Source organism: Mus caroli, unplaced genomic scaffold (assembly GCF_978045245.1).
Source record: "Mus caroli unplaced genomic scaffold, Mus_caroli_1 scaffold_15, whole genome shotgun sequence".
NCBI lineage: Eukaryota > Metazoa > Chordata > Mammalia > Rodentia > Muridae > Mus > Mus caroli.
Genome location: NW_028227270.1, coordinates 110,780,562 through 110,806,943, shown reverse-complemented (window position 1 = coordinate 110,806,943; position 26,382 = coordinate 110,780,562). Strand labels below are relative to the sequence as shown.

The window sequence follows — 26,382 nt, the reverse complement described above, 5'->3', positions numbered from 1 at the left end:
GAAAAGCAGAGACAGGCAGGTCCTTGGGGCTTTCTGTCCAGCCAGCCTAACCTAATTGAAAATTCTGAGCCAATAAAAGGACCCTTTCTTCAAAAGAGATAAAAAACAAAAACAAATAAACTAAATACAAATGGACAGCACTTAAAATCCACCACCAGAGGTTATCCTCTGTACAGTAATCACATGCATTCATGCACATATGCGCACACACACACTTTTATACCCCATCACACAAAAGACCTAGACAAATACATTATGTACTGTTTCTATTTTTATTTTCTATTTTAAAATAACTGCCCCTTTCTTCTTTTTTCAGGCAATTGACAGTATACATCAAGTTGGAGTTTATTGCCTGGCCTTGGTACCAGCAAATACCCTTCCCAAAACCCCACTTGGTGGCATCCATTTGTCAGAAACAAAACAGCTTTTCCTGGAGGGCTCCCTTCACCCCTGCAATGTCCTGATGTGCCCACACACCTGTGTCACAAATTTACCGAAACCTCGGCAAAAGCAGCCAGGTATGCCATGGATCCCTGAATAGTCTGTCATAGCCTTGTATGAGTTTTATACGCTATCTTCTATCAGTTGCAGGCTGAGGAGGGGCTACATCTGAGAGTACTGGTAATCCATGTTCTCATGTTCTCCACACAGTGTACACTACAGATAGAACATTCTCCTCACAAGGTGTGTTTGCATCTTGATGGCTAGGATGTAGCTGGTCTGTTGGGACAGCGAGTACTCAGGTAGTCTATACAGAGCATGTGGGTAGAAGTGGTCTGTAGCCTTCTTGTTGTGTAGTACTTCCACTGGAATTGGTTGTACACAGTCACCTATTGGTGGCCCAAGACAAATCCCTTAAGAATCAAAGTAATATACCCTTACAGGTTTTATGTGGTTAATTTAGGAGTAAAAGCAGTAGGCTATGGGATAACACTTTGAAATATCAGGAATTCTATTTATTGCTGACTGAGACTATTATCTCAGTGCCTGACAGATTGGGAACACATTCCTCTTTATCTGGCATGATTCTCAGTTTCTAAATCAGTCACATACTACTAGATCACACACACTTGTCAGTGAATTTGTCAGAATGTAGTAAATTAGGAAATAGGAACTCTCCTGCTAACATGATAGCATGGTGGCTGGTATGTACAGACTAAACCAAAGTTAGACAAATATGATATGCCATGTAGCATCATGATCTCTGTTTTGTGTGGAAGGTGTAATGTAATATAAAGTGTCTTCAAAAGACATTCTTCTTCTTCTTCTTCTTCTTCTTCTTCTTCTTCTTCTTCTTCTTCTTCTTCTTCTTCTTCTTCTTCTTTCATTCTGCAAACTGAACTAAGGGCTTTACAAGTGCTAAGCAGTATCTTGTCTTTTTTCCTTTTTTTTTTTTTTTTCTATTTTACCCTCCTTCTATTCTATCTTACTCTCTACCCCTTCACGTACTGTATAGCAGCCAAGCTGAGCATTATGACCTGTGTGTATAAGTATCTCTAGATTTGCTGATGACCTGTAATATCCCAGAGGCTATTGTTCTGGCACTTCATTTTCTATATATATAGTGAGGGAATTAAGCCAGATGATTTCAGAATTCCCTTTTGAAGAAATATTTAAAATCATTGTGAGAAAGTATTACTGGCAACTAGAGCAAACATTGACTATAGGTACATATGTGTAAAGGTTTTGCAATGAGCTGCAAATAGTCCTTAAAATACAGGTTCATAGATAAAAAAAGTTGGTTTTTTTCTTATGGGCAAGCTATTTATTCAGTTAATTGTAGTGTATAGTTTGATTAAAAACCTGAGCACAGAAGTGTTGGATGACATTTAAGCCATTGGAAGAACTAGCAACAGTTCTACACCAGTTACCAGAACAGACACGATCTACAGCTACAACTTCCCTCATGACATTCTATCAGAGTAGCTCAAGAATACTGAGGAGTCTCAAGTAAAGTGTCCAGCAAAAGGGGAAGAAACTTAATTCTTCTGCCAAACTTAATTCAGCATGGGCTACTGAATGTCTATAGAGGATGCATGACTCTCAGCATGGGCTACTGAATGTCTATAGAGGATGCATGACTCTCAGTATGGGCTACTGAATGTCTATAGAGGATGCATGACTCTCAGTATGGGCTACTGAATGTCTATAGAGGATGCATGACTCTCAGCATGGGCTACTGAATGTCTATAGAGGATGCATGACTCTCAGCATGGGCTACTGAATGTCTATAGAGGATGCATGACTCTCAGTATGGGCTACTGAATGTCTATAGAGGATGCATGACTCTCAGTATGGGCTACTGAATGTCTATAGAGGATGCATGACTCTCAATATGGGCTACTGAATGTCTATAGAGGATGCATGACTCTCAGTATGGGCTACTGAATGTCTATAGAGGATGCATGACTCTCAGTATGGGCTACTGAATGTCTATAGAGGATGCATGACTCTCAGTATGGGCTACTGAATGTCTATAGAGGATGCATGACTCTCAGCATGGGCTACTGAATGTCTGTAGAGGATGCATGACTCTCAGCATGGGCTACTGAATGTCTATAGAGGATGCATGACTCTCAGCATGGGCTACTGAATGTCTGTAGAGGATGCATGACTCTCAGTATGGGCTACTGAATGTCTGTAGAGGATGCATGACTCTCAGTATGGGCTACTGAATGTCTGTAGAGGATGCATGACTCTCTGTATGGGCTACTGAATGTCTATAGAGGATGCATGACTCTCAGTATGGGCTACTGAATGTCTATAGAGGATGCATGACTCTCAGTATGGGCTACTGAATGTCTATAGAGGATGCATGACTCTCAGCATGGGCTACTGAATGTCTATAGAGGATGCATGACTCTCAGTATGGGCTACTGAATGTCTATAGAGGATGCATGACTCTCAGTATGGGCTACTGAATGTCTATAGAGGATGCATGACTCTCTGTATGGGCTACTGAATGTCTATAGAGGATGCATGACTCTCAGTATGGGCTACTGAATGTCTATAGAGGATGCATGACTCTCAGTATGGGCTACTGAATGTCTATAGAGGATGCATGACTCTCAGTATGGGCTACTGAATGTCTATAGAGGATGCATGACTCTCAGTATGGGCTACTGAATGTCTATAGAGGATGCATGACTCTCAGCATGGGCTACTGAATGTCTATAGAGGATGCATGACTCTCAGTATGGGCTACTGAATGTCTATAGAGGATGCATGACTCTCAGCATGGGCTACTGAATGTCTATAGAGGATGCATGACTCTCAGCATGGGCTACTGAATGTCTATAGAGGATGCATGACTCTCAGCATGGGCTACTGAATGTCTATAGAGGATGCATGACTCTCAGCATGGGCTACTGAATGTCTATAGAGGATGCATGACTCTCAGCATGGGCTACTGAATGTCTATAGAGGATGCATGACTCTCAGTATGGGCTACTGAATGTCTATAGAGGATGCATGACTCTCTGCTCTGCGTGGACAGTCAGCCAAAAGGATGAGCAGGTATTGGAGTGCTTTGTGTTCTGAGTTAGCATTCTAGGTTTTCATGGGAATTCAGAATAATGGGCATTGTGGTTGTCATGGTAACTGGCCCATTCTAAGCCTTGTTCTTTGCCATGGTATACATTAATGTGAATCTCATATTTTTATTTTATATGTCCCCTAATTTCCTGGTTGAACTGCCAGACACTCAACTCTTTGTGATAGTAAATAATGCATGTGTCTTGATTAACATAGAACTTAATAACCAGACATTTAATAGCAATTTGACTTAACAGATGCCAACTTAAATTTCATCAAAATAGAAATTAAGTACAAATTGATCATGCTACCTTAGTTGTTTTATGCTGTGATTTTTTTCCTGTTTATGGATATGATGTGTTTTGTATGCATGTTCACATGTACACTTGAGTGTGTATGAATGTGAAGACTTGAAGTTGATGTGTGTTTTTAATCACTCACCACCTAATATGCTGAGGCAAGGGCTCTTGCTAATTTTAAAGCTTTGTTGATTCAGCTAGTCTAGCTAGCTAACTTATTTCAAGTTGGTTTTGCCTGTGTTGTCTACATCCTGTGCATTGAGATTACAGAGGGCTGCCATGCCCACCTAGCTTTTTACATGGGTTCTGGGGACTGAACTCCACACTCCACTATTCATACTTGCATAGCAAGTTCTTTACCCACCAATCCATCATCTCTTCAGTCCTTGTACTGTAATGCATGTATTAATATCTTTTTCTTTTCTCCCTGTCTCCCTCTCCTACCTCTTCCCCACCCCCTCTGTGTGCTTGTCTGTTTTTCTCCCTCTCTGTCTCTCTCTCTCTTTCACACACACACACACACACACACACACACACACACACACACACACACACGGGGGGGGGGGAGGGTCTAGAATGACTAAACTTTTCCTATTAAATATAGCTCTTCATTTGTATATGTGCATTTAATGAAAAGATGTGACTGGCGTGTTAAGTTTCTAACAGTCAGTTGTTTCTGCAGTTCGTTAAGAAGTTTCTGGGTCAGTAAAATGGTTCAGGGAGTAAAGTGCTTGCTGTCAATTCTGAGTCTGACATTGATTCCCCCAGGACCCACATGATAGAAGGAGAGAACTGACTCTAGCAAGTTGTCTTCTAACCTCTACACTCACACCGTAGCATGAGTGCGTGTACATGCACGAGTAAATAAGTGTAATAAAAATTTTTATGTATAATATTTTTAAAGAAATGTCCTTTTTTTTCATAATTGAAAAAGTGAAGGTATTGGAAACATGTCTTATGTTTTCCTTTCAAACTGCTGTCTTAAACTAGGGAAAGAAAGCTCATTGAGTTTGTAGCAGTGGAGCAGAAAAATACTTTTATTTAATAATGCCTTCTGGGTTCACTCTTCTACATCTCATTGTGGGCCTCTATCATGTCCCTTTGAGTATTTTCTGAATCTATCCCAAGAGATAAATGTGTTACAATTTTCTTGGTTTGAGTCAGCTCTCATTATAGATCCCAACCCCAGAAAAGAAGCAAGGTAATCCAGAAGTCTTCTTGGGGAGTGTATCCTGGATTTACATCCTGTATTTATCCTTGCTACAGCTTTTATAGTCACCTCTGAATATGCATTGTCACCTGTTGGCTTCACACTAGACAACAGAATCATCAGCATACAGGATGCTAAGGGAGTCTGTGTGTGCTGAAGACATTACTGTTGTGTGCTTTCATCCAGATTTCATTTTGACCATCACAAGTTCATCAGTGACATCTTGTATAAGAGCTATTTGAAGCTGGGTCTTTCAGAGCGTTTCTTCAGGTTAATTCTTTACTAATTGGGTAAGAATCCTGTTAAAAAGAATTTCACTTCTGTCTCTAAGTTTGTTTGCTTTTTTTTATTTTTCCTTCTTCCAGAAATTGGCCCTGCCTCAGTGATGGTGGGAAATCTAGTGTCTGGGAAGAGGATTGCCCAGGCTAGCGGCAGAGACCTGGGTCAGATAGAGGACAATGACCAGGCCCGGAAGGTGAGAACCGAGGTCAGAACTCATGTTATTCCCTTAACTCTAGAGCTATATTAACTATTTGTAGACTCACAGAGTGACTGTCCTGAGTCTTCACTGAGTCAGTTCCACATCTATTGCTGATTTTATGTCTTTGATGATCCTACCCCACCTCCCTACTTGTTGTACAGTAGAGTTCATGGTCTTATAGAGGAGAATGTTATGGGGGGGCATGAAGTTTTAGAGTTTAGCATGCCACAGAAATGAAGTGATATCATCCACATGAGCAGGGCTGAGGCGAATATTAGGAAACCATGGATCTTCACCACTTCTTTCTGTGGATCCCCATCCCATCAGCCCTCACGGGAAGCCCACGCTGCCTCAGAGTGGCCTTGGGCTACAGTGTTTTGTCTTTTGGTTGGTTGGTAGCAACTAGATTTTCTTACTGCAGCTTACAGAGCAAATATCTAGCTCCTCTCCACCCACACAGCTCATAACTTGCCTATGTATTTCTCATTCCCATGTTTAGCACTCCCTGTTTCCCACAGCCCAAAGGTAGAACCATTCACTATGGGCTACTAAGGAATGTGACAAAATCATTTAAATACTGCCAGTGTAATAACATATAGCAATTTTTTTCATTAAAAGAACTTGATCATCACACTCCTCTCACGTAGTACATGTCTATTAATAAAAGATGTTGGAGTATTATATGGGTATTTCCCCTCTCTTCATGTGAAATGGGGCTGTCCTTTTTATTATAGACTAAATTAGTTTGATGCATTTAATCTGTGTAATTTGCAATGCAATTTAATAATACCAGAGAATGGTATTCTACAATCACAAATTTAATAGAAGCTGCTCTTTTTTTTTAAAAAGCTAGATTAGATTCCTGCCCTGCATATCACAGAAATCAATGCTGCATATTCTGGCAGCCCCAGGAGGAAAGATGGTTGCATGTTGGATGATCATACCTATAGAGGCCCAGCTCCCCCTCTCTCCCTTGGGCTGACTTGTAGAGACCTTGCCTAACCAAGGGTACTATAGCTGTCCTTGGAGCTGTCAGTCTCAGTCAGATGCACTGAAGGTTAAATAGCAGCAGGAAAAGCCAAGTACTTGCTTATTTTGTTGATGACATATTTGTCAGAATTTTTAAAATGTAAATATGTCCTTTGTGTAGGAATGCATGCACTCAAATAATTTATTTTTACTTAAATATTGAGATTGCCTAACCCAGACTTCAGTGGCATGACCCTGATATCCTTGTATCATTGCAGTTCCTGTTCCTCTCGGAGGTCCTACAGTGGAGAGCACAGACCACTCCTGACCATCTGCTGTACACTCTGCTCAACTGCCGGGTAGGCTCCAGAGCCTAGAGCCCATGTTTCCTAACGGCCTACTTTAATACTCTGAACTTTTTTCCTGGGAGGTCACCTCCTTTTTAATATTCCCAAAGATGACTTCTCTCTTTTACTTAACAGAAGTAACATTTGAGGGGGTGGGTATTTCAGCTCAGAGATTACAGGTCATCATTATGGAGGAAGCCATGGCATCTGGAACTTGGGACAGCAAACCACACTGTATCAGCAGTCAGGAAGCAGAGAGCAAAGCAATAAATGTACACTTGTTAGTGCTCTCATTTTCTCTGAGTATTTCTACCCAAAATGAAGAGGTTAATGGTACCTACAGTAGAAGACTAATGCTGTCCTAGGAGATGGTTATATTCTTATTATAAACAAACTTGTTTAAATATAAATGGCTTAGTGTCAGACTCTAGGGAATGAAACCATTTCTACTTTATCAATTTTCTGTTAAATTTCACATTAGAAATTCAAACTCTTCCACCTTAAAAGCACTTAGAAGTCAGACTTTAAATATAGTAGCAAATATTAACAATAGAAGTTATGTGCAAAGATGTATTTTGGCTTTTAGTGTTTGATTGTTTTTAGCTTTACTTTATACTTTGGAGCTAAACCTTGAAAAACAGATAAATAGTTGGACCCTTGACAAATACAGGTATATAAGTCTACAAATCTGAGGCCATTTAGGATTCCTAATTATCAAAGTCTTGAGTGTTCAAAGGTTTGGCTCGTAGCTGTCAGGGTTTCTTTGTGTTTCTCTGACTCTATATACTTGGATATCCTTCATCTTACTCTGTCATAAAAGTCCTTATCAGCTTGAAATTACCCTTTGTGGAGTTGGTCATGATGGTTCCTCATATACTACATCTGCTCACAACCTTATCCAGGGAGAGTCTGTGGAGACAACAGAGAACATTTTTCCTTATTGTCCCCCTGTTCTCTGAATGTCTAACCGAATGCCTCCCCTCTGAGGGGCACTCTGTGTTCACAACCTATGTCCTCCTTATATATGGTCACATGGCCATTTGGTCATAGAGCCTGGACTTTGAGAATTCAAAGAGCACATGCCCATGTATCTGACATGATCTCTCTCCTCTCCATAATGTGGGTTCTGGGTATTGAATGTGGACCTCTCAGCTCCCAGGTCTGTGAGCATATATACCTTTACCTGCTAAACCATCTCTCTGGGCCCAGACTTCCAGTTTTCTTCCTTTTCACTGAATCCATCTTCACCCTATCCATTTAGACATGATGCCTTTTACTTCATACAACTTGCCATTTTCACCTTCCCTCACATCTGTGATACTTTTATACCTTTAATGTCCTCTTCCTTGACTCTCTGCATGTGGTATTTTCCTATATAAGGTCCTCTTGACTTTATGGAAGTCTAAAGCAGGGAGTGCAAGAGTAAGTAGATCCTTGTAGACACAAAGATTCAAACTTGATGGCCCCTTAAAGTGATGTCATCCAACCAGTGTGACCTTGTAACCTTTGTCTACAATTCCCCCTCTCCACAGTGCACAAAACACTCAGCTTCACTTCCCCTCCATCTCTGCACTGCAGACTCTGATCTTTCCCAGCTCTTCACACACACCCACTCACCACCCATCATACTGTTCCCCACTGTGGGAGGCCTTGGATTCCTTTCTTCCTGCCTGGGCACTATGAATTTGATTTTTTTTTAACTATCCTTTTTTTGATGGTGGGTCTTTTAAGATAATTGAAACACTTGACTTCATTTAGGGTCCATTCATATAACTGCACCCTTGGCAACTGTAGTAATTAGGTCTGAGGTGTACAAGATTGAAAGTTGGAATAGTGCATATTAAAACAATCACTAATAAAAAACTTTCTGTCTCAAATCATGCGGAATATCTTTTTTTGTTGTTGTTTTTACCAAGAACTTCAGACAACTCATTTAATTTTTTCTTCTGTTTATTTGTAATTTTCTTTATAGTCTCAAAATGCGAATTTTGTTCCTTAATTGTTTTAGATATTAAAATAAAACCTTAAAATGGTGTCAAGTTCACAGTCAGTGATCATGGAGTGTGTTGGTTTAGAATGGATGCTAACCTGTGGATGTCTCTGCATGATTAACTTGTCAGGAAAACTCACCCATAACTTATTTTAGAAGACAGCTCTAACATGCTGAGATAACATTACCTAGAAGCCTACTTTTTAATCCAGTGGTTTTAGGGTAGAAATAATTTTTTTTCCGTGAACGTTGATGAGGATGTTGGAAAATGATCTGTTACCTGAGGCTAAATGATTAATACTTCATGGAAATATTCACTTGGAACTTGTATACTTAACAAGTAGTGCTTGTAAAAATGAAACATGTCCCTGAAATTGATAGCATTTCTGCTGCAGTAAAAGATTATATTAAAATCTTCAAAGTGAATAGAGGCTGGAGAGGCTCAGTCAGTAAAACAGTTACCTTATAAGCATAAGAACACGAGTTAATTCTTGATATACAAGGGAGACTTGGGAGGCAGGGAGAGATGAAGAGCTTATAATCCCAGCTATGGGAAAGTAGAGAAAGGTAGATCCCTAAGTTCAAGGCCACTCCTAGACCTCTTCTTAAAAAAGGTGGGGGTGGACAGCACCTTATAGGTGAACTATGTCTGAGGTTGCCCTCTTGCCTTCATGTACAAACATGATTAATGCTCTTATCTCCGAGCACAAACATGTATCCTCACTTCCTGAACACAAACACACTAGGCTATTAAACTATCAGTAGCAATGAATTTGTGTCACATTTACACCCATTACATGTCGTATTCAACCTTGCAATCTCATATGGTAATTGACATGCAAGCTACCAACACTACTGTGAGTTACTCTTCAGGTAACATAGAGAGGGGAGGGGCCATGGGAGAGAGGGATCGCAACACGTGCCACACCTCCAGTGACCCAGTGAGGGGTTCCAATGTTCAGGGGAAGACAGTATTTATTCAATATGTTCTTTCCAAGCAAGGGGTTACCCACTTGGTGGTCGCCTCATCACATAGCCATATCTATGGAACAAAAATTTATGTGAGACTTACAATATGAGAGACTACCTCTTTCCCACATAGCAACTTCTGAAGGGACTTGAGGATAATACTGATGAGTTTCAAGTCTCTGTACATGATAGTTTCAGATTGTAGTTACCACAAAGCATATTTCTCTCCTACCCCATTATCACAGAATGTGATGGGTTTTTATATTAACTCCCATGACATGATAAAGGGTATTTTGGAAACTGTTTTAGAATCTTATCAAAGATAAAAGACAGCATGTGAACTAATTTTCACATTTAGTTAAAAGCCTATTGGTAGGAATTTTTAGTAGCTAGAATTAAAGTGTTTTCTAAGAAATTATTGACTGCTGATTCTGACTAATCCAAACTTCTCAAATCTCAGAACCAAAGAAAAGAGGAAGGAGCAAATTGTGGGCTTTGTCTTACTAATAACAGCAGATTTGTCCTTTTTTATTGCTATAACAAAATATATAAGACAGATAATTTTATTTTTAAAAGTTTATGTGGGCTTATAGTTATGGGGATGCAAAGTTGAGAGGTCATGTCTTATAATGGCTTTCTTGCTGACAGAATCCTGAGACAATTCAGAGTGTCCTGTGGTAAGAGGAGAAAAGGACTATGGGTATCTGTGCTGGTTCCATCTGCTTCTCAGAAACCCACTGTGATTCTACCATGGAACTTCCATTCTAATGACCTTATGTAGTCCTGCTCTGTCCCGAAGCTTTAGCTCTAAACACTGGGCTTAATACGTTTCCAGCATTCTAATCTCTCACATTTGGGATTAAATTTTAACCCATGGTGCCTTGGAGAAAATTCAGACCACATTCAAACTATAGTAGCAATACACTTTAGCTCCTCTGAATGTGCAAGAAAGTTGTAGCTAATAAATGTAGAGAAATTATAGCTATCTTAGGCAGAGACATGCATACAGTAACAGTAGCATGGCAAGGCACCCCCCCCCTTAATTGTTAGACATTCTCAGTAGGGATAGATAGATTCACCAATCCTGCCAGCTTCTTTTTGAGGCATAGTTCCAGTATGCTATTATGAAGCTCATCCTCTCTGTATGCTCATAGGTAGTGTGTGCAGCTTTTCCTCATCAGGAGACCACCCATTCTCCAGTGTCAAGGGTGGGCTTGAGGAGGAGCCCTACAAGCAGATGTGCTTTTATAGTTTTCCCCATAAGTGCTTTGAAGAGCTCAGTGAGCTTTAAGTCCAGTAAGGTGTGTGTTTTGATTTATGCTGACAGACATGTCCATGAGTAAATGCTTAGAGGAATGCTTAATCTTGGAGGCCCCAAATTACAACCGTTAGTCTGTATTTCTTAGACTCATACACCTACAGCTAGTCAGCCATCTTTGCTGCACTCCTCTCTCACTGGTCTCCTTTACATACCAATTTGATACAAAGGAATGTGTGTTGGTGAAGGATCAGTTTAGAGACTAGCAAGTTAAGCATCTCTAAAATCAAACACTGGTTACAGCTTTAGTAGCTGTATGAAGGCTGACTTGGCTGTTACCTGGTCCTGCCATTCCTAGTATCATTCCTCCAAGACTGCAACTCAGCTTCATAGGATTCACTGTGATTGAACAGTACTGGTGAATGTTTTGCTAAATATGAGCTAAGGGTATGTGTTCCTTAATGCATTATAAAGTACTCCAGTGCACATCCCATCAGAACCTGCCTTCCCATCCATATGTATGTCTGTGACATGTGGAACAGGAATTCAGTGTGTTTTTCCAGACACTGCTCCCTAACAGCCCAGAGGCTCTGAGCATTGTGGTCCACACAGGTGTTTTCCACATGGCAGTTCTCCTAGCAGCTCATTAAGGATCTCACTTTCACACGTATCTCTCATTTTGGAGTTTCAGTCCCTGAATCTTGGAAGCTCGTTGTATTATCCTATGACTACCACAAGCTCCCACATCCTTCTTTTAAACAACGTATGTCAATGTTATAAACTTAGCTCAGATTGTCCATGATAACTTTTCATTCTGCTTCTCTGATCTTCCTCACCCATAGACTACCAGCTAGAAATGCCCATTGCCTTAGAAAGCAATATTTGAAAGTTGCTGTAGACAGTGATCTCCTTACACCTCTGATTACTACAAATGAGCCATATACATTGTATCTTAGGAATATTTTTAAAGTTGGTTGAATGTAATTTCTAAAAAGAGTTTATCTCCTTTTTTCCCACTTGCTTTTAAGATGGGTTTCTACTATGTAGTACAGGATGCCTATAAATAGCCTAGGCTGGCCCCTATCCTCCTGCCTCAGCTTCCCAAGTGCTGGGACTGCAAGCATACATACACCTGCCTGCCCTGCTATAATGCAGTTTGCTTATTTTTTTCTTCACAATGTAAATACTGAATAGCATACATTCTGGTATTTCTCAATGCCTAGCCTATACTAACTAGTCTTTCCTGGTAAGCCTCTTTTGAGGCAGCCTAAAGATATTTTTTTCTTTCTGTTTTTGAATATTTTAATAGTCTTCATTTAAAAAATCACTTGAACTGCCTAGCTGAAGAGCTAGTGACAGTTGCTGGCCTTGAGGAGGGAGAATCAGTTTTCTTTTGGTATAGGAGGGTGAGGATGATAAAAGCATATAAGTCTGGTCACTAAAACTGTGATTCTATGAATGTCCCAAAGTCCGTTGACCTGAGAATTTCATGTAAATGAATTATATGATGCATGATCTGGTATGGTGAAGATCCCACTTAACCACCTGTTCTTGTGATATTCAGGGAACAATAGCAAATTCCTTGACATGTGTTCAACTACACAAGCGTGCAGAAAAGATAGCAGTGATGCTGATGGAGAGGGGCCACCTGCAGGACGGAGACCATGTGGCATTAGTCTACCCTCCAGGTAAGCAGCAGGATCAGTCCTGACCCCTGAGAGTGATAGCAAGGGTAGCAATGAGAGGAAGCACTTTGTTGCCCACAACAGTACTTGCAGAGTGTCCGGGTTACTGCCTAGTATGTTCTCTGTTTCTGTGTAGATTCTTGCCAAGCTCATTTGCCTCTGGATAGTCTCACTCAACAGAGGCTAGGCTACATGTTAACACTGTTTTAGAGTCTTAAAGCAATACCTACCTAAACCTTTCTTTCTCTCTACATTTGATTGAGTTTCTAAAGTAGTTCATATTATTGGCAACAATTAAAGTTTTAGCTCCTAGACATAATCATATCATTGAGTAGTTATATAGAGAAATGACATATAAATGAAACATTTAGGCTGTCTTAGCATCTTGTGTATAAAAGAACAAGCCACAAGAAATTAATCACTGAGACTTAACAAAAAGCACAGGGAGGAAGGAGTTAAAGTCTTTGTTTCCCTAACTGCCTGACTGTTCCCAGACTTGAACTTGCACTGAGAGAGAGCGGTAGAAGTCCTTAAGCAAAGTAACTGGCTCTAAAAAGTATTTCTGCTTTCCTCTTGTGTAGGAATAGACCTTATCGCTGCATTTTATGGTTGCCTATATGCAGGCTGTGTGCCAATCACCGTGCGACCTCCACATCCACAGAACATTGCAACGACGTTGCCTACAGTCAAGATGATCGTAGAGGTAACCAAGGCCTGGGTAGGATGCTGTGGGCCTTTGACCTGCCTAAGCTCAGTGGCAAGTTCTGAGTTACAGACCTAAAGTCTCCTAGGACAACTGCTAGCTATGCTGTACATGTGGGTTTGCAATGAAACTATAGAATTGGAGATAGTCTGTCTCCAGTGAGTTTATCATCTGTCATTTGGAGTAAGATCTAAGCTAAGCAACATGGAAGCTGGGGCAGCTGGAAGCAGCTATAACAATGCATTGATACTGAAGGGGCCTGGGGTTGACTCTATGGGAAGGCCTCATCACCAAACACAAGCAGCAATCTGAATGAAAAACAATATATGTGTTTTCTTCAAGTTCCCTCCTTCTGGATCTAGAAGGTTATTTTCTTTGTTTTTAGAGTATATGTGTATGCTTTGTTTGTTTTTATGTATAAGCATATGTGCTTCCCTTAAGGGAAGCATAGATATAAGAAGCAGAGAACAGTTCTGGGCCCCTGGTGAATGCTCTTGGTAGCTGTGTGGGAACACTGCCAAGGAACGCACTCCTGTTAGAAAATACCTGCAACATACTTGCATGTGTAAAGCTTTTGTGGAAAAAGCATATGCTGAGAGAGAAGCCCCTGATATTTTGCCAGCATGTGATAGTAGTGCTAGGACACTACTTAGGTTCAGGTATTAAAGACCCAGCCTCAGAGCTTTGTCTGTGTGTTTACATGACCAGCGCTGCTGGGTTTGGCATATTCTAGCTAGCTCTTAAGAACTACTTTGGAAGTTCTAGCAAGAGAGAGACTAGACTAGAGAATGTTTTCACTACTGGAAACCGTCATCTTCAGCAAGGATGAAGCTTCAGCAGTGAGAATCATGGTGTGATGAGGGAAAAAGAGAATACCTACCTAGGCAGCCAGAGTAGCTGTATCAACTCCTGCAGGCCATAGGTGACATTTACAGCCAGATCAGCCCACTTCCTCAGCTCTTGGGAATTAAAGTTGTGTACTTTTAACCTTTGAGAAACAAACACTAGGCACAGAAGTGATGAACACTTCCCAGATGTGTTTCTTTCTGCTGTGTATTCATTCCTTCCCTTTTTGTCTGTGGTTCTCAGGTGAGTCGATCTGCTTGTCTCATGACAACACAACTGATATGTAAACTGCTTCGGTCCAGAGAGGCAGCAGCAGCTGTAGATGTCAGGACATGGCCCCTCATACTGGACACAGGTCAGCACTTGGACTCTTTTCCCACATGAGTTTTCTTGTTATGTCTTTGATGTAGTCAAGTAGACTAATAGCTTCATTTTCCTCTGCAGATGATTTGCCAAAGAAGCGGCCTGCCCAGATCTACAAACCTTCCAACCCTGACACACTGGCTTACCTTGACTTTAGTGTGTCCACAACCGGGATGCTAGCTGGTGTAAAGGTGAGAAGAGGGGCGGGCGGGCCAGTGGTAGAAAACAGACAAGCCATGCACTGATTGTTCTTTTGTTGTCATGTGTGATTGTATTCCAGTGATGCATGGAGAGAGGTATATGATTTTTATATGAGCTGTACCATATATGACCTTTCAATATCTGAGAGCTAACTTGCAAATACTGTGGGGAAAGCTGGGGATATAGTTTACTCATGCAGCCCTTGCCTAGCATGGTCATTGCCCTGGACTCCATCTTTAGTACTGGGAAAAAAAACCCAACAACAACAAAAAACCACAGCAACAAAAACCTAGCCATTTTTTTCATACTGCACAGTACAGTACTGTCTAGTACTGTGTGCTAGAATAGTACATACAATCAAAGCTGCTGCTACTCTGCATGCTTGCACTGTATTCTCTTACTTGTTAAACTTGAGCACAACCATAACCTGAAAGATGGCTTCTTGGTGAAGCTACCATGAGCATTTTGCCTATCAAAGTATAGAACTACTGATGTCACTTAGAGTCGGCATCATCACAGCTCAGATGTCAGGGTCCTATGCTTCAGGGTCTAAAACCCCAGGAAGCCTATTCCTCTCTATCTCTGCCTCTGAGTCAGAATGGGACAGTTTGAGCTAGTTACCTATCACAAGTTAGAGTTCTCAGACTTAACCTCTCCCATAGGATTAGGGAAAGCACCCCAAATTAGCTAGAGTATTAAATAGTTTTTTTAAAAAAACTTCCTAAAAGAAATATTCTCAGAGCAAGATGAGTTATGTGCTGTCATCAGTAAGTTGACCTTCTTGCTGTCAGGACCAAAATAGAAGCCCTCACTTCTGATTATTCTTGTGGAATATGGAGGTGGGAACTACAATATTGAATGTTAATTTTTATTAAAATGCAGCTACTTGGAACGGATAGTGTGATCTCTGTGTAATACTTCTTGGTGACTCAATTTAATTTATTTATGCACCATAGAAAAGCTCAAAGAGATGGTTAATTGTACTTTCAAAACTCCTAAAATGTTGTTCCGATTTTTGATTATCCGTTTGATGAGTATGTGAAGAGAAGTATACTATGATATGAGTTAATGAAACCTCATATGTTTTACGGACTGAAAGGCACAGGAGAATAGGGGAGTTTGTCTGGTATGTGGTCTGCCTTTTTGGTCCCATAGGATTGCTGGGAGGCCATTTTTTTTTTCTGGAAGAAATCCTTGTTGGATTTTAGTTTTTAGGCAAAAGCATTCAGTTGTATACCATGAGATTTAGAAGAGTCCATGGGTGTCTTCTCTGTAATTAGTGCTATGGGATATCAAGGTTCATGTAAAACATAAGGGTACGTTGTATTCTGGCTGTCTTACATTTCACCCACTTAACTGTGGTGCTTTGACTTTTGAATGGTTCCTGTGCCTGGGGAATGGTTGTATGCCTGGAGAAAGGACACACATTTAACATCAGCCAAAGCAAAACAGCACCAAAAGGCAAGGCTTCTTGGGACACACCATGTAGCATATCACGGCACAACCAAGATAAGTAGTATATTGGCTTAAGGCTCTCATGAATGATGCACATGTATTTGGAGATCTACTTTTAGGGCTTCTTAGATTCCTTAATTGCATGGTGATATTGGCAGGGCCCAAACTCGGGTGTGCTTAGAGATTGGAGGGTTTTGGGGTGGTTTTTGCCTTTTTTAAAAAATAGTCATTTCTTTCTTAACCTGTTTTCCCTCTTGTCACTGTGTTAAAACTACTCTCAAAACCTAGCAGACCCCATAGCTGCCAGCCAAGGAGATATGAGCACCTTCTCTCGTCTCTCTTTATATTAATCATGTTTGACAAAGTGCTGGCAGACCTTATAGCTACCTGCTATGTCTCAACTTTACACCACATAGTGAACTCTTGAGACCAGGCTATACCCATTATTTTTAATATAGAGAGAGTCTCTCTGTATCTGAAACTGGCATAGAATTCACTGACTGACTCAGGTTGCCTTCAGACTTGCAGCCATCCCATGCCTTTAGGTTGTCAAGAGCTGAATAGCAATGTACTATACCTGGTTCCTCCTCCCATCTTCCTCATGCTCCCCCTCATTCTCCTCTTCCTCTTCTCCCTTCTACCTTCTCATCTTCCTCCTCATCCTCCTTTCTTCTCTTTTCCTTCCTCCTCTTTTCCTCTCTCTTCTTCCTCCCTTCTCTTCCTCCCCCCTCTTCTTCCTCTTCCTTTCTCCTCCTTCTCTTCTCTCCCTCCTCCTCTTCTTTCCTTCCTCTTCTTCCTCCTTCCTCCTCTTCCTTTTCTTCCTTCCTCTATTTTCTTCCTTCTTCCTCTTCTTCCTCTTCTTTTCTTCCTCCTCCTTTCTTCTTCCTTCTTCCTTCTGAATCCCGTGCTTGACAGAGCCCTTACATGTTAGCATTTACCGAATGAGCAGCAGAGCTATTTTCTGGTTCTGCATGATGTCCTTCCCAGTGCATCAGAGCAGTAGAGGTTACTTTGATCACCTACCTTGAGTGCATGGTAGGGGGATTAGCTATTATCCAAAGAGTGATGGGACCTTAGAGGAACAAGTTATAAATATAGTTTTGTTTCTCCATTAGGCAGGTACTGTGGATCTGAAAGTATAAGTGTGTGTGTGTGTGTGAGTGTGTCTTACAATACATGCATATCTGTATACATTTTGAATTCTAGAGTAACTTTTTCCAATACTAGGGTGAATTCAGTGAAGAGTATCCATTACACAGCCTATTCCTTAGCAGAACTTGTAACAGTGACCTGTCACTTGACAATGAAAAGACGCCCACCCTTCTTTCTTTTATCTCTTCTGCTGAAGTGTTGAATGCAAGAGTTGGATTTCCTTGCTTGTTTTCTTTACTGGTTCTCTTTGTAGATTAGCACTGTGGTAGCATGCTTAGTTTGTGACACATTTAACTTTTGACATATTTCAATCATATCTGATATAGTTCTCCTTGCTTCCTTGACACTCAGAAGTTTGTGTGGTTATCAAGTTCTCACAAAACAATGATCTTGTTAGATGTAATATGCAGTGTTTCAGGATCTGTCACCTTTCTTACAGCACAGGATTGGAACTTCACTGTTTTCTAAGCTAAGGAGAGACAGGATTCGACTGCCATTTTATTGTGGGATGGTCATATCTAGGAAGAACCTGAGGGTCAGCAGGAACGTCAGGGTTTTACTTCAGGACCCACTCACATGGTTTTCAGCATACTCTTTCACTTCTGAGCCACTGTTATCTAAACACGAGCATAGGATTCCATGCTTGTGGAGTATAGGCCCTTGTGTATCTAAGACAATTGCTGTACAGGTCCCTAAACCTCACAGAATAAGATTAAAGCCAAGTCTCTACTGCAGATCTGGGCATGACCTCTCATTCCTTCTTTTCCTACCTGCAGGCACTCATGTGGACACAAGAATCTCTGTTTATATAATCTGCTTTTCAGATCCAAAGCATTATTAACCATTGCTCAAGTTATAAGGAGGGACTATCAAGAAGTTGAAAGTGTGGTTTATTTGTTCAAAATGGAAGACTTCATAGTGTAGTGAATCATAGATGTAATTCTCATAGCTCAGAAGATTGAAACAGGATGGCTATGAATTAGAAGCCAGCTTCGGTTTTGTAGTAAGTTTCAGGCCATTGTGGGTGGCCCATGTAAGACCCTGCCTACTACCTACCCCTTACCCACCCAGCCTACTTCCTCCCTCAAAGAAAAATGAAAAGGGGAAGACTAATGAGAATATCAGCCTTTCTAGAGCAGTGTGACCCAGACATACTATAGTTGACTCTGACCTTAAAAGTATCTTTGAGGCACTTAGTAAGAATTACCATGAATTTAACACTGGCATGTTGTCCCATAAATGTCGTTGGATGCTCAGTGTCCATTCACTTATTTTTTTACTGCCTTTCTGTCTTTCAGATGTCTCATGCAGCCACCAGTGCCTTTTGCCGTTCTATTAAGCTGCAGTGTGAACTTTACCCTTCTAGAGAAGTGGCCATCTGCTTGGACCCTTACTGTGGACTTGGGTTTGTCCTCTGGTGTCTCTGCAGGTGAGGTTCTTCCTTAACGTCCTTGAAATGATTGTTTTTGTTCTTTTCAGTGAAAAGAAACCATATACCTTCCCTTCTGGATCTTTGGCTATGGAGCTAAGTGTAGAAACTCTGATCCTGCGCCTCTCACGGAGGCCCCAGCTTAGGACCAGAGTGTAGTAACTATGGCACTTTCACTGTAAGTCTGATGTCACACACCTGTAAGTCCAATACTTGGAGGTAAAGAAAGGAGGATCAGGGGTTCAGGTCCAGCATCAGCTCCTTTGCAGGAAGGAGAACCAGGAACTCAAGGCCAGCAATTTTGCTCTAGTATCACAGCAAATTTGAAGCCTACCTGGAAAAATGAGAGCCTGTGTCAGAAAAGAAAACTGAAGAATGTCGTTGTTAACAGTGACATTTAGTATATGGTGGCCTCAGGAAGTATCCATGATCATCAAGATGTCATATAGTCTTCTGAGTGTATTTTTAAATGTAGAATACTTTTAATTAGCATTTTCTAGTACATCAAAATGCATGACATATACTAAAGCAGGTACCATGTTCCAGACCCAGCTTCATGGCTCTCAACATGTTTTGTTTTCTTTCTTGTATTTTTCTATGGGTTGGTTTTTATTCTTGTTTTGTGTGTTATTTGTATTGTGTTATTTTTGTGTGTTATTTGTATTTTAACACACAAAATCTTATCCATAATGTTTATGCTTATAAATGTCATAAATAGACAGTACTACAGTTATATAATTGAGGCAGTAGTATGTGTAACCTCTCGGTTTTTCTTCTAGTTTATGATGGTTATGGTGAATTTAGACATTCATGGATAATTATATTAGTGGATTCATAGTATTTAATATTAATTTCATGTTTAATTATTATACTGAAGCCTAGATGTGTATGTTGGAAAGGACATTGTATTTAGATAATCAGCTTTTTGAGAAAGCAAATAGAATTGAAACAGTAACATGCTTAATAGTGTTTGTATATCTCAGTGCAGATGCAATTGCATTGAGTATGTTAGCACTCAGGAGAGAGCTCAGAATATCCTCATCATATAGCCTGGGCCCATGTACCTGAAGCCATTTAAGCCAGCTGAGCAGGAAGAGTGAGTCTTCTCTGAACTTTGCCTCTCTGTATTCATTCTGCAAAAGACAATTATACAACTCCGCAGTTCACATCATTTTCTTCTATGGTATAAGACTTCTTTGTGATGCACATGTTTTCGAGTAATGTTACTTGAATTCTGTCAATGCTTCACTGTATCTATCTGTTGTGCGTGTGTATATGTGTATATGTGTTTGTGTGTATGTATATATATACATATGTACATATACATATACATGTTGGCTATTTGGATGGGTTTTTTTCTTTTGATTTCTATGGAATGCTAAAGAGGCCAGTGACTCTATGTATAATGTTGATTAGTGTGCTACAAATTGATGTCCCTGAATTCACATTCTGACCCCAGTGTTTTTGTGCTAGAGCTTAGATCAATTAGTACATTAATTCTGGTGTATATTGTTGAGATCAAGTTGTAGGTTATTTGTATTTAATGTTCTTTAATTTGGATCTCCTTATGCTAGCAATTCAGAAATTTAAATTGGGGAATTATGGATATGATAGATTGTCAGAACTAAGAGGGAAAAGCATTATAAGGTTATATAGCTCAGTTTTTATTCCCTAAGATATTAGACTCAAATTATTAAGCTTGTTTACTGGTACTGAAAAGTCCTTAGTGTAAATGAGTACCTGTTTAAATCTCAGTTTCAATAAAAAGCCTCTAAGAACATCTAATTAATGTAGCATTGTTGGGGCTGGCCTGCGGCTCTCATGTCCAGGTTCGAGCCTGGCAGGCAGCCTGGAGCTGAAAGAAAAGGAAACTAGGCGGAGAGAGAAAGATGGAACCAAGACAGTATTCTGATCAAGGCTCAAATTTTTAAATGGCAGACATGCTTTATAAACGAGAGGGGAAAGCCCATTCCCGCCAAATCGTCCTTGGAGCCCAGCTGCAGGTGATGACATGTAGGCTCCAGAACAGCTAGGCCAACTCCTAGCAGGTAGCAGCAGTGGCAATGGCTGAACAATAGAGTGATCCAGGGAGGCAGGCTCCACCCTAAGTAATCTCCTTAGTGGTAACACAGTCAAGGTCTGGCTCAGCCTGCTTCAGGCTTGTGGGAGGACACATAGCATTATGAATCTTGAATCATGAATGTGCTGAATAGTGTTTGATATTAACAGAAACACTGTGTTCTTTGCTTCTCAGGATAGAAAGACACATAGCATTTTCTGGTAGGTGATTATGATTTATGGGATGTATAATGTGTAGGTTTGTTGGAGATTAGGCTCTTTCTGGTGTATGATCCTGGGTTTGGACTTAAGGTCATTTTTTTAAAGTATTTATACAACCGAGATAAAATTTTCACTTATTCTGATTGCTGCTCAGTGCTACCTTGAGGCTTCTAATTAGAGACAATACACTAGCCAATAAGTACGGCTCAAATTCAGAGTCATATCTAGTTAGAATCTGTAAGCTCATACTGAAGTGACAGCAAGCCCACTTGTTTCAGTAAAATCAGTCCAGGTGAGAATGCCATACTCCCCTGAACATGGCGAGAAAAGCTATACATTTCTAGGAAAAAGACTAGGATGCGGTCATCATTCAACCTCTCAAGCAGGAAGGGAAAGGAATGGGATGTCTATTTTAGCTGTGGTGTGCTCTGGAAATAATACCCAGTCTTCAAAACGTGTTCATAGGGTTGGAGCAATGGCTCAGTAGTTAAGAGCATATGTACTGCACTTGTAGAGGACCCAATTTTGTTTTCCAGCATCTATAACAGACATCACTACTGCCTGTAATTCAATTCCACAGAAATGTAGTGCCTCTGGCCTCCTCGGGCATGGCAACACGCATGTGCACCTGTGCACACATACATTTAATTACACATAGACTAGATTTTTAATGTACATGGATCTGATGAGGATAGGGTAATACATAGGTAAAGCCTTTAAGTGCATCTCTAGAGCTAAGAAGACAAGTGCTGTGCTGCAGTCAGATCTGAAGTATGTTTCTTAATGGGTTAATTGGGGAGTAATATGGAAATGCTTTGAAAAATATGATTGTTTGATGCCCATCTTATGATAGCTTTGGAAGCTTGTGGGAAAATTGTATAAAAGCTTAGGTTCTGGATAAAAGAACATCTGAGTGTAAGTTTGTTCTCAACGACTGAACTAAGCTCACTATTCCATTGGGAAAAAAGTAACTTATAGCAGGTAGTTGTTTAATAGTGTATAAGTCTCTTATGCTTCATAGATATACCTGTGGAATGCTGTAAAGTGATCTGGAGAGATGGGTATGATGACTCAAACCTGTAACCTAATACTTTTCGGCTCTAACAGAATGGCTGCCACGAGTTCAAGGCCAGCCTAAACTACAAAGCAAAACCTTGCCTCAAAAAACAAACAACAAGCTGGGCGGTGGTAGTGTACGCCTTTAATACCAGCACTTGGGAGGTAGAGGCAGGCAGATTTCTGAGTTCGAGACCAGCCTGGTCTACAAAGTGAGTTCCAGAACAGCCAGGGCTACACAGAGAAACCCTGTCTCAAAAAACCAAACCAAACCAAAACAAAACAAACACAAAACCAAAACCAACCAAACAAACAAACAAAAAAGATCCTTAATAGATACCAATGGCAAATTAGTAAAAATATGTCCTTGTATGGGATATTAGAGTTATTTACATGGGCTTTTACTGAATATGACATATTGACTATAAACATTTGCACAAACATTTGTGCAAATCACAGAGAAGTTTAAAGCATAATAATAATTTAAAGTCTGACTTTCTTTTTTTTTTTTTGTAGGCATTCTTTTTTTTTTATTATGTATTTTCCTCAATTACATTTCCAATACTATCCAAAAAGTCCCCAATACACTCCCCCCCCCAGTCCCCCACCCACCCACCCCCACCCCTTGGCCCTGGCATTCCCCTGTACTGGGGCATATAAAGTTGGCAAGTCCAATGGGCCTCTCTTTCCAGTGATGGCCAACTAGGCCATCTTTTGATACAAATGCAGCTAGAGTCAAGAGCTCTGGGGTACTGGTTAGTTCATAATAATGATCCACCTATGGGGTTGCAGTTCCCTTTAGCTCCTGGGGTACTTTCTCTAGCTCCTCCATTGGGGGCCCTGTGATCCATCCAATAGCTGACTGTGAGCATCCACTTCTGTGTTTGCTAGGCCCCAGCATTGTCTCACAAGAAACAGCTATATCTGGGTCCTTTCAGCAAAATCTTGCTAGTGTATGCAATGGTGTCAGCGTTTGGTGCAATCAGTGAAGCTGATTATGGGATGGATCCCTGGATATGGCAGTCTTTAGATGGTCCATCCTTTCTTCACAGCTCCAAACTTTATCTCTGTAACTCCTTCCATGGGTGTTTTGTTCCCAATTCCAAGAAGGGGCACAGTGTCCACACTTTGGTCTTCGTTCTTCTTGAGTTTCATGCGTTTAACAAATTGTATCTTATATCTTGGGTATCCTGAGTTTTTGGGCTAATATCCACTTATCAGTGAGTACATATTGTGTGAGTTCCTTTGTGAATATGTTACCTCACTCAGGATGATGCCCTCCAGGTCCATCCATTTGCCTAGGAATTTCATAAATTCATTCCTTTTAATAGCTGAGTAGTACTCCATTGTGTAAATGTACCACATTTTCTGTATCCATTCCTCTGTTGAGGGACATCTGGGTTCTTTCCAGCTTCTGGCTATTATAAATAAGGCTGCTATGAACATAGTGGAGCATGTGTCCTTCTTACCGGTTGGAACATCTTCTGGATATATGCCCAGGAGAGGTATTGCTGGATCCTCTGGTAGTATTATGTCAAATTTTCTGAGGAACCGCCAACTGATTTCCAGAGTGGTTGTACCAGCTTGCAATCCCACCAACAATGAAGGAGTGTTCCTCTTTCTCCACATCCTCGCCAGCATCTGCTGTCACCTGAATTTTTGATCTTAGCCATTCTGACTGGTGTGAGGTGGAATCTCAGGGTTATTTTGAGTTGCATTTCCCTGATGATTAAGGATGTTGAACATTTTTTCAGGTGCTTCTCTGCCATTTGGTATTCCTCAGGTGAGAATTCTTTGTTCAGTTCTGAGCCCCATTTTTTAATGGGGTTATTTGATTTTCTGGAGTCCACCTTCTTGAGTTCCTTACATATATTGGATATTAGTCCCCTATCTGATTTAGGATAGGTAAAGATCCTTTCCCAATCTGTTGGTGGTCTTTTTGTCTTATGACGGTGTCTTTTGCCTTGCAGAAGCTTTGCAACTTTATGAGGTCCCATTTATCGATTCTCGATCTTACAGCACAAGCCTTTGCTGTTCTATTCAGGAATTTTTCCACTGTACCCATATCTTCGAGGCTTTTCCCTACTTTCTCCTCTATAAGTTTCAGTGTCTCTGGTTTTATGTGGAGTTCCTTAATCCACTTAGATTTGACCTTGGTACAAGGAGATAGGAATGGATCGATTCGCATTCTTCTACATGATAACCGCCAGTTGTGCCAGCACCATTTGTTGAAAATGCTGTCTTTTTTCCACTGGATGGTTTTTGCTCCCTTGTCAAAGATCAAGTGACCATAGGTATGTGGGTTGATCTCAGGGTCTTCAATTCTGTTCCATTGGTCTACTTGTCTGTCGTTATACCAGTACCATGCAGTTTTTATCACAATTGCTCTGTAGTACAGCTTTAGATCAGGCATGGTGATTCCACCAGAGGTTCTTTTATCCTTGAGAAGAGTTTTTGCTATCCTAGGTTTTTTGTTGTTCCAGATGAATTTGCAGATTGCCCTTTCTAATTCGTTGAAGAATTGAGTTGGAATTTTGATGGGGATTGCATTGAATCTGTAGATTGCTTTTGGTAAGATAGCCATTTTTACAATGTTGATCCTGCCAATCCATGAGCATGGGAGGTCTTTCCATCTTCTGAGATCTTCTTTAATTTCTTTCTTCAGAGACTTGAAGTTCTTGTCATACAGATCTTTCACTTCCTTAGTTAGAGTCACGCCAAGGTATTTTATATTGTTTGTGACTATTGAGAAGGGTGTTGTTTCCCTAATTTCCTTCTCTGCCTGTTTATCCTTTGTGTACAGAAAGGCCTTTGACTTGCTTGAGTTAATTTTATATCCAGCTACTTCACCGAAGCTATTTATCAGGCTTAGGAGTTCTCTGGTGGAATTTTTAGGGTCACTTATGTATACTATCATGTCATCTGCAAAAAGGGATATTTTGACTTCTTATTTTCCAATTTGGATCCCCTTGATCTACTTTTGTTGTCTAATTGCTCTGGCTAGGACTTCAAGTACAATGTTGAATACGTAGGGACAGAGTGGGCAGCCTTGTCTAGTCCCTGATTTTAGTGGGATTGCTTCCAGCTTCTTACCATTTACTTTGATGTTGGCTACTGGTTTGCTGTATATTGCTTTTATCATGGTTAGGTATGGGCCTTGAATTCCTGATCTTTCCAAGACTTTTATCATGAATGGGTGTTGGATTTTTTTCAAATGCTTTTTCAGCATCTAACGAGATGATCATGTGGTTTTTGTCTTTGAGTTTGTTTATATAATGGATTACATTGATGGATTTTCGTATATTGAACCATCCTTACATCCCTGGGATGAAACCTACTTGGTCAGGATGGATGATTGTTTTGATGTGTTCTTGAATTCGGTTAGCGAGAACTTTATTGAGGATTTTTGCATCAATATTCATAAGGGAAATTGGTCTGAAGTTCTCTATTTTTGTTGGGTCTTTATGTGGTTTAGGTATCAGAGTAATTGTGGCTTCATAGAATGAGTTGGGTAGAGTACCTTCTGATTCTATTTTGTGGAATAGTTGTGAAGAACTGGGATTAGATCTTCTTTGAAGGTTTGATAGAACTCTGCACTAAACCCATCTGGTCCTGGGCTTTTCTTGGTTGGGAGACTATTAATGACTGCTTCTATTTCTTTGGGGGATATTGGACTGTTTAGATCATTAACCTGATCTTGATTTAACTTTGGTACCTGGTATCTGTCTAGAAACTTGTCCATTTCATCCAGGTTCTCCAGTTTTGTTGAGTATAGCCTTTTGTAGAAGGATCTGATGGTGTTTTGGATTTCTTCAGGGTCTGTTGTTATGTCTCCCTTTTCATTTCTGATTTTGTTAATTAGAATACTTTCCCTATGCCCTCTAGTGAGTCTGGCTAAGGGTTTATCTATCTTGTTGATTTTCTCAAAGAACCAGCTCCTCGATTGGTTGATTCTTTGAATTGTTCTTCTTGTTTCCACTTGGTTGATTTCACCCCTGAGTTTGATTATTTCTTGCCGTCTACTCCTCTTGGGTGAATTTGCTTCCTTTCGTTCTAGAGCTTTTAGGTGTGTTGTCAAGCTGCTAATGTGTGCTCTCTCTAGTTTCTTTTTGGAGGCACTCAGACCTATGAGTTTTCCTCTTAGAAATGCTTTCA

General features: G+C 40.4%; 1 protein-coding gene across 6 annotated transcripts in view; it reads left to right on the top strand.

The window, feature by feature from the left end:
• The window catches only part of Dip2c (DIP2 acetate--CoA ligase C (putative)), a 404,339-nt gene that overhangs the window by 338,350 nt on the left and 39,607 nt on the right, over positions 1-26,382 (top strand). For 3 of the 6 annotated variants that reach the window (XM_029468564.2, XM_029468568.2, XM_029468566.2), the window contains 8 exons: positions 317-518; positions 5,409-5,518; positions 6,772-6,852; positions 12,622-12,745; positions 13,324-13,445; positions 14,535-14,646; positions 14,736-14,845; positions 18,761-18,891. In XM_029468564.2, coding sequence (XP_029324424.1) covers positions 317-518; positions 5,409-5,518; positions 6,772-6,852; positions 12,622-12,745; positions 13,324-13,445; positions 14,535-14,646; positions 14,736-14,845; positions 18,761-18,891 — 992 coding nt within the window. Of the gene's footprint in view, positions 1-316; positions 519-5,408; positions 5,531-6,771; positions 6,853-12,621; positions 12,746-13,323; positions 13,446-14,534; positions 14,647-14,735; positions 14,846-18,760; positions 18,892-26,382 lie in introns of all 6 variants that reach the window. The other 3 variants (XM_029468565.2, XM_029468563.2, XM_029468567.2) reach the window with 1 other exon arrangement.